Source organism: Numida meleagris, chromosome 4 (assembly GCF_002078875.1).
Source record: "Numida meleagris isolate 19003 breed g44 Domestic line chromosome 4, NumMel1.0, whole genome shotgun sequence".
Classification (NCBI taxonomy): Eukaryota; Metazoa; Chordata; class Aves; order Galliformes; family Numididae; genus Numida; species Numida meleagris.
The window spans coordinates 27,880,746-27,889,877 of record NC_034412.1 but is presented as its reverse complement, the minus strand read 5'-3'; the positions used below and the strand labels follow the sequence as shown (position 1 = coordinate 27,889,877).

The 9,132-nt window shown below is 40.9% G+C and overlaps 1 protein-coding gene across 1 annotated transcript; it reads right to left on the bottom strand.

Moving 5' to 3' along the window:
* Positions 2,312-8,717, bottom strand: NPY5R (neuropeptide Y receptor Y5). Its single transcript, XM_021396504.1, has 2 exons — positions 8,392-8,717; positions 2,312-3,652 (listed from the first exon to the last, which is right to left on the bottom strand). Exon 2 carries the CDS (start codon positions 3,641-3,643, stop codon positions 2,312-2,314), a length of 1,332 nt encoding a protein of 443 aa, XP_021252179.1. The 5' UTR covers positions 3,644-3,652; positions 8,392-8,717.

The window sequence follows — 9,132 nt, the reverse complement described above, 5'->3', positions numbered from 1 at the left end:
AGTAGTGGGGGCACAGATATTAACTCCATCCAGGCAAATGGACAGGGCTCTCATAAAATCACCAGCACACAGACTAATCTTTGCGAGCCTCTGAAACTAGATGAAGGACTTACTCAAATGCCAGCATGTTTCTGTGTGTCACACACAGTAAAAGTGAGTAGAATTTGATCTGAAAAAAGTCATTACTGAATAAAACATTATTTTATATTACAGAAACAGTCCTTAGTGTAGGAGGAAGAAATTGTTGAAACTCTGAAAGTATATAAAGAAATGAAGAAATTACCTATAAATAGCAAGTAGGAAGGAAGGTAACAGTAAAAATAAAAAATACATTAAAAGAAACCTGGAAGAAATATTAGAAGATGAAATGATGTAATTCCTTCTTTATACCATTTGGTTACATTACATGGTAAAATAAGGTTAAATGACACATCACAATGGCAAGAAAATGTGTGGATCTAAGTTGGGCATAATTGGCTGTAACTTTTATAAAACTGTATCCTTGTGTTCTCAGTGAGGATTTAGTTCTTTTTTTTTTTTACCTACGCTTATCTAACAAGAATAACCATAAGTATTTTCAAATTAAACAATTTTAAACTTTTAAAAAGCTATTTAGAATGTATTGTTTCAATATCCTGCACTGTTTGTACTCTATAAAATGATGTACATTGGGTTGTTAGGAGATAATAATCTGCAAAATGCAATAGTCAGTGTCCAGGAAGAAACTATTTAAGTGTATCGCCAGTGAAAACAAAGAACAATGGGTTACTGGGAAATAGACTTCAGGGAAATACCTTAATGATAGGAATGATGATATTACCAACTAGTATGTAATAACCTCTTTACCGGACGACAGTCTCAAAGGTTTCAAAATTGTAACATCAGAATAACTTGATAGTTCCTTCAAATAAAGGAACTACTTCCACTTTTAATGACTATCTGGAAAGGAAGTATCCCAAGGCAAAAAAAAAATCGCTGTGATTCTTCCCATCCACTCATTTATAAAAATAGTAACTTTATTTTTCAGACTGGAAATGCTATGTTAAAGAGACTATCAGATTGGGAATTCATACGGAGAAAAAGAAAGAATCACCAGCTAGACCTGGGGAGGAGTTTGACAGCTGAAAACTCAGAGTTGAGACTTTGTACATTTATTGAACCCTGAGGGCAGAGGTGGGTTATGAAATTAGAGGAACCCATGGGAAATATATGTGTGTATATATATATATATATATATATATAATTTTTTTCCATTTCCACTATGAAATGTATTATGACTTACGGAAGATGTATGTGATTTAACTGTGGAAGAAAAAAGACCAATCTGGTTCAAAAGGAGGCAATGAAAGGGGTGCTGAAAGCATGTACAGGTGTGTGCACATGTGTAGGTGTATCTGAAAGCTGTTGACCTAAAGGAAATGGGTCATTTATGGTGAAGCGCATCAAGATTTTGCTTTCTGGCAAAAGAAAAGAAAAAAAAATCCTGCTCTCTTTCCATTTTCTTTTTCTTTCCACTATCAGTTTCTTAGATAATGCAGTCTTACTCTGATCAGAAACATGCTGCATGTCCATGGGGGCCATCAGTGCAAGCACAAAGGCATAGCTGTGGGTAAGTCCAAGCCTGGGTGAAAATTCCATAAAATGACAAGCCAGAGTAAAAATTGGCTAAAGTAATCAGTGATGCATTGTATTGGGTAAATAGAGTGAGACAGAAACAATCTCAACAATAATAACTGCCCCCAAACTCATTTCAGGGAATGAGGCAACCTGGAAAGAAGCAGCAAAGGATGGTGTAAAGGTATTGCAAAATATGAGTTAAAGAGCAAGGGAAAAATATTTTTCTAATCCCATTCGGAAACAGACTTTCTATTAATTTAGAAAACAGTCAAAATTGGCACTGAAGTAGTCTCAACAAGTAATTTAGTAAAAGATATGTATTTTATTATAATTAGATGTACGATAGTTAATGCTGATAAGTCTAGGTATTCTCACATTTATGACTCATTATATATTTTGTATATTTCCAAAGTACAGACTGACAATATTTCAGGTAATGAAATTTGTACTCTGGTTTTGTACACTGGGCATGATTTCCTATGTGTAACAGAAAGAAGAAGAACATTATAATACACTTATACAGTCTGGCCAATGCAATAAATACATGCAGCCTTAGAACTACCTATTCACGTGAGATGCTACTAATCACAACCGAATCAGACTAATTAAGCTTAATATAGTTCATACAGCTATATGCATTAGTATGCTTGAAAGCTGAACTTCTTTGTTTTATTTTATCTTGAGGCTCATAAAATTATAGTATTTGGCAACATGGAATAAGGGACATTAAATCAGCTTTTATGCTGTTGTTAAGGAACCCATAGAGGATGGGATTCAAGCAGCAGGACATCATGCCTAGTAAATGACATATGCAATATACTAATTTAAAATGTCTGTTAGAAATGAGAGTGGCGTTAAAATCCGTCACAATGTGGAAAAGGTGAAGGGGCATCCAACTAAAACCGAAAACTAGGATTAGCACTGTCAGTCTGCAAAACACTCGCCTGGATCTTGTTTTAATTCTGATGATGGATTGGGATACCGTAATCATGTTCTGTATCTCTGTATTTTCCTCTGGTTTCATCTCAAAACAGATAGGTACCCCTGGGATGAATTTACTAGAGGAAGAAAGCTGGCTTTTTTCTGTGCCAGAGGTTTCTGGGAGGTCTCTGAAATCAGCATCCTGATGCTGCCTTAAAATAGCTGGCATCACAGTTGATGTCTTTTTGCTGTACCTTCTGTGATGCTTTTGGACCAGGGCACAGCTCCAGCTGGCACGGCTGGAGGGCTGTGCCTCAGTGCCCGCGCTCTTGGATGGGTGAAGCGTGAGGTTTATCATCTCCTTTTCTTGGAACTTGCCCTCCTTGCTGGACAGCCGGGAACCTACACTCCTGCAGACGCTGGTGTGACTAGCAGTTAAACACACCAGTGGGAGTATGTACTGCATGAGCAGTAAGGATATGGTAAAGGCGATTCTGTATGAGTCAGAAGGCCATGACTCAATACACAAGAGCCTGTTCTCCAGTGCCTCTAAATTGAGGGTTTTGTGGAGGTCCACAATTTTGTGGAAAACTGGAAGAGGGGAACAAATGGTGCAGCCAACGGCCCAAATGATAACTATTAAGAAATAGCCATGTTTTGCTGTTAAGTTGCTGGAGAGGGGATATTTTATCATACGGTACCTGACTGCAGCAATAGATATTAGCATTAAAGTTGAAACTAGAACAGATGCACATTGGAGGAAGGGCATTACACGGCACATGACAGTGCCAAAAATCCACCTGTCAAGCAGGACAGACGTCAGCGTGAAAGGAGAACAAAACAGCACAACTAAGATGTCAGAAAAGGCCAGGTTACCGATGAGAATGTTTATTATTGTCTTCTGCTTGCGTTTTGTTAGAGCTGTTAGTACAAGCAGGTTTCCCACAAAGCCAGTCAGACTTATAAGTGTGTACAGCCCAATAAGAAAGTACTGTATGTCATCGACACTGCTCTTGTAGTCCTCCCAGGCAGAAAAATTCTTTGTAGCAGCAGAAGTGTTCCTGGTAGGTGTCCTGTTGGTATAGTCTTTGAATCCTAAATCCATTTTATAGTCCTGCTTAGAACAAGAAAGGCACTGATTAGCAACCGAAGGAAAGATGATACTGGTGTACAACAGACTGTACAGAAATGTAATTTTACTTTGTATCACCTTAATGCAAATGAATTAATAGAGGTGTTATTCTGCTGTAAGGCAACGGCATAACTTCAGGTTAATGCAGATTCCTTTAGTAGGTTTTATCATGTGGCATTCAGCGCACCTAGACCTCGTAGCTGGCTGCTCACATGAAAGTCCTGGGGAGGGACTTTTTAGAAGGGCATGTAGCAACAGGATGAGCAGAAATAGCTTTAAACTGGAAGAGGGTAGATTTAGACGAGATATTAGGAAGAAATTCTTTGCTGTGAGGGTGGTGAGACACTGCGACATGTTGCCCAGCGAGGTTGTGGATGCCCCCTCCCTGGAAACATTCAAGGCCATTCAAGGCCCATTCAAGGCTGGATGGGGCTGTGAGCAACCTGGTCTAGTGGGAGGTGTCCCTGCCTGTAGCAGGGAGTTGGATCTAGGTGATATTAAAGGTCCCTTCCAATCCAAACAATTCTATGGTTGGACAATTATAACTTAAAGATTGGCATTATGAAGCTGTTTTTTAGCTGTGCTTTGCTATAGACCATATTGGCAGGCTCTTCTTGAAGAAGCAGTTCGCTACAGAAGCAATCCATTTACTGTCAGTGAGATTACTTATGTGAATAACAGCTCATTGATATGAGTAAGGAAATTACAACCACCATCTGGGCATGTGCCTAGTCATTACATGACAGCAAAATATAATGAGAGCACCTGAAAACATATGAAGTTTTGACATATGTTAGCAACTGCAGTAGTATTTCTTACCTTGCTAGTAGAAAACTGACACCAAGTAGGTAAAAGCTTTCAAATATGATCAGTTTCTAAGAAGATCTACTGTCAGTGCCCCAAGATGGAATTCCTAATATGGTGCATATACCAGCCATCCTCTGCAAAGTACTGAACATATTTTAACTAGCACTCATGCAGAAGGGAAAACTGTATCAAAATCACCGAAAGTAATTTTACTTAAAACTGGGAGGGCGGTTTGTACTACATGTGAACCCCACCCAATCATTGGAAAATTTAAGGAATTACTAAGTATTCAGCACAAAAGCATCTAACATTGTATGTTAGCTCAGTACTAAGTTATTCTGCGTACAGAATCTTCATGTGATTAGTCTTCCTTTTAGAGGAAAGAGAAAAACAGTAAAATTCAGTTTAAAATGCCGGTTTAACTTAAAAACCTGCATATATTCAAGTTTCAAAGTATAAATCCCCCTAAGTGCCAGCATCTTGTCCTTGCTTAATATTTAGAAATCTTAAGACAAAGGAAAAGATCAAAACAAAACCAAAATGCACATAAGTTGAGCAAAGGGCCAAATTTGGCAACCAAAAAAGGTAGGTCTCCTCAGGAATGCAGTTGTTCTCAGTGGACTGTATCAAGCAGCCTTCAAAGCACCAAAACATTATTGATTTCCTCTGTGCTTGCAGCTGTGCTCCTTCCTTTACATCACCAGTTGTATGCTCGTACTGCCTGGTGCCACTGGGGAACTGAACCATGCAATGCTCTCAGAATATTCCCTGACAGTGCTTTGTGATATAATCTCGGTACCCATAATCCCAAATTAGATGAGAAATACTTAAAAATAAGAGTAAGATATGGTAAGTTTTTCTGTCTTCACTAATGTGTTGGGGAGAACTAAGCCTTGCCAACTTCTCACAATGTTGAGCTGAAGTGCTTTTTAAGAACGTCTAAAAGAGACCTAAGAACTGGATACGTGAATTTGGAACATCAAAATTTTATAGTTGTGCTTGTATGAGCCGGTGGCACTAATGAACATGATTTTTGTTTAGTTTTTCCCAGTCTCTTGTGAAACAGGGAAAACTCTTTAACAGATGAAATTATCTGAAATTACCCTTGTCTCAACCATCTTTAAAGGAAACAGACAAAGGTTCTATAAGTGACCCAACGTCTCTCTATTTTGATACTAACAGCAGTTTTCATTTTGGTGGGATTCTCCTTATAGAACTATTAGCTAAAAAAGTAAATAGCTTTTTACTTATTTTTTTCTGAGTCAGTGTCTCTGCATTGCTAGTAATCACCTGAAAACAGTATGATCTGCAGACAACAGTGACTTTCACAACCACCTGAAATTTTTTTCTGTTCTCTAAATGTGAGCCAACTTAAGTAGTAAACTTGAGGAGGTCTCTACCCTGGATAAAATACATACCCCTACCTCAGTCTTATGGAATGATATATCGCATGTGTCATATATATTTCTTTTATTCAGCATGGAGGATGCATGGCTTTGGCTAACGACTGATGCTTTTGCAGGTTTCAGAGTGTACGTGCAGCTGTAACCTGCAGGCTCTTTTTTGATTCATGAAAGCCATTTCAACTGTACGTTGCATTTCCATATGAAATACTACCTGACATTTACGGGGTGAACAATCCATTTTTCTTTTTGCTTGCCTTCCTTTTGCCTTCCTTTTCCAGTTTATATTTTGCACAGAGGAAGAAGGCATCATGAGCTGAACATTTCATATCTGCAAGCAGATATGAAACCAAGCAGGAGTTATCTGAGAAAGGGAAACGAACATTTATTCAAGAGCTAGACCTGTCCAAATCTTGCTTCCTAACCACACAGTCATTTGCTGAGAACAGGAAGACTAATAAGAAAGAGGGAAGGAAATCCAGTAGCATCTTAGTATTGAAAAAACCCTCACATTCTTAAAATGCTCTTGAGCTGATGAAGACTTGGAAGGAAGAAGCTTTCCATTTATTTTGTTTGCCTATGCATGTAACTCTTTGCCAAGAAAGACCATTCTGTGTTTTCTTATATTTAACTGGTATTGGGCTGAAAAAAGCAGAAAGGAACTGCAGATGTTTCCCCTCTCTAGGAAACCTGGAGATGGATTCCTTTCAGAGTATCTACAGGTATTTTTGGAAATGATTAAACTCTCATGAGTCCTGTCTGCCCAGAAGTCATAAGGAGTAGTGACAATGCACACTGATACTTAAGTTAAAATAGTAAGTTAAGTTAAAATACTAGGCCTCCCAGGACAGCTACATTATGTGTGGAAGTTTTGTTGATCCACGTGCCAAAACTGCAGTTCCCTACCTAGACTTTTTGGTGTAATTGTCATCGACAGGTTTCATCAGTGTGTGGAAAATTATTCAGTGGGTGTAATGCTAAGGCTAGGGTCAAGGAGCAAAATTTTGTCTGTGTTGTTACACTGGAACACGTTCATTAAATGAAAGTTTACTGGCTTCTTAAAAATTTAATTAAAAGACTGTTGGCAGATTCTGTGCATTTCTTACTTCACTTAACTATCCTGCAGCATGGCTTTAGCTGAGCTGCTAATCACATTTCTAATGCAATTCTTGACAAAACAGAAAGTGAATATGCTATTTTTTTGTTGAAGTCGAAATATCTTGCTTCAAGGGATGCATCTAAGGAACCTGCTTTAGCAGGGGGTTGGACTAGATGATCTCCAGAGGTCCCTCCTACCCCCTACAATTCTGTTATTCTCGATCAGTGTTGACTAAACTTCACAGACTGCCTATGAAGTCCAGGCAGGGCTCACCAGCCACGTCCTGCCAGCGCTAAGCTGCCTTGTGCATGGGGCGAGAGCTGTGTAGGCACCACACGTCCTGCTATCCACAAGGAAGGAACTACGGGCAGTAAATATGCCTCCTGCATCACTGATCTTCAGTCCCCAGTCTAATGCTAGCGTATCAATGACTTCACAGGGATCTGGATGCTTACTGGCATTTATGTTCTCACTTTTTATTTTTTTTAGGGATTCATCCACTCTCCTCCCACCAGTTGGCCAACCCCAGCATAGCGTGTTTCATGCAGATTTCAGTGAAATGGGGATTCCTGAAAAGCCTATTGTGGGGAACAGAATTAAATGATATTGCCTCTTTTGAAAACATTGTCCTCATTCTTTGAAGTGTATCTTTACACTGAACACACTACAGTGCCCAGGTGTTCTGATACTCAAATCAAATTTAATCAGTCTGAAGGTACCCAACTGCAGTTGTTACAAGGTTTGCAAGTGACAGGCAGAACTTAAAACATTTCTCAGTTTTAGCTGAATTAAGATATCAGATAGTCTAAAATGTGCCAGTATAATAGTTAAAATCTTCCAATTCATCTTCTTATTCCACTTAAAGCTGCTGTTTAAAATACAAACTCCATAAGCCACCATTCAGCAGAATGAATACGCAAGCTATTCCTGTTTCTTTTACATGCTTAAAGGGATATTTTCAAGAACATGAAAATTAGGCAGGCAGCCTTACTCCCCTGAAGGCAACTGCTCTTTCAGAAGACCTTCCTTCGACTCAATGAGTTGCTTATATCAAGGCTTGTTTACGGACAACATCTTGTATCCCACAATATTAATACCCATTGTACTGTACTGGCTGGTGCCTGTACAGTCTGTTCCATCCGTGTCAGAGTGCCTGCACAGGACTGCTCATCTCCGCTGCTGAGAGCAATTTATAATCTTGGAAGTCCTTTCTCGACCTTAAAAACAAGGATTCACAAGGAGAAAGCAAAATACGAAACCTCCCTGCGGGAACGCGACCCCTCTGCCCCCTGTAATACAGGGGTGTATAGGAAAAAAAAAGAGAGTCATTTTCTTAACTCACACAAGGTTGTGCGCAGCGAATAAAACGGGCTGTGCCCGCCTGGCCACCGGAGCTTAAGGGAAGTACTGACCTGAGAGACGATGCGCCTCGGGCTTCGGCGGCGGCCAGCTCATAGCCCCGGGGCTGCGCGCCTCGCCCCGCTCCCTCCGAGCCGCGCTGCGCGGCCGCGCATCTTACGCGGGGACTGCGGGACGGTCGGGCCGCGGCACGGCGCGGGGCCCTCGCCTCTGGGCGGGCTGCTGCTGGCGGTGCTCGCTGCTCTGCCGGCGCTGAGGCTGAGGCTGCCGCGCGGGTGCATTTCGGGAGAGCGTTCCGTGCGGGTCCGGAGCCTGTTATTTCCCAGTTGCATGCTATGACAATTAGAGTTTCCATGGAAATACAGGGAGGCTGTAAACAAATCCCAGGCTTTGCTACTATTGATGGGATGCGCTCTTTTTTTCTTTCCTTCACACCCCCCCTCCCACCCCTAACGCTGTCTGACTTCAGGACGCATCGTTTTGCAAAGGTGAAGTGCTCTACGTGTTGTGGGCCATGGGGAGGCCTGCCCAGAGCCAGGCCATCGTTGGGAGCTGCCCTGAGCACCTTGCCGTTCCCCTCCCCTTGGTTGGAGCGCGGCTTTGGTGGCATTTATCCACACGTTTATCCGCCGTTGTGTTAGAACAGGTGGGAGGTGATGGATTCCCCCATCAGTTTTCCACTCTGAGGTGAGTAACTCAGTTTTCCCAGATGCAAATATCTAAAGGATGGTATTAATTTGTTCCGGGCCATCAGCGGCAAGGCAGGATGCTTCCTTCCCTCCTTCCTTCCTTCC

Coding starts and splice junctions, on each gene's coding strand:
- NPY5R (XM_021396504.1), bottom strand. CDS start 3,643: ATGGATTTAGGATTCAAAGACTATACCAACAGGACACCTACCAGGAAC.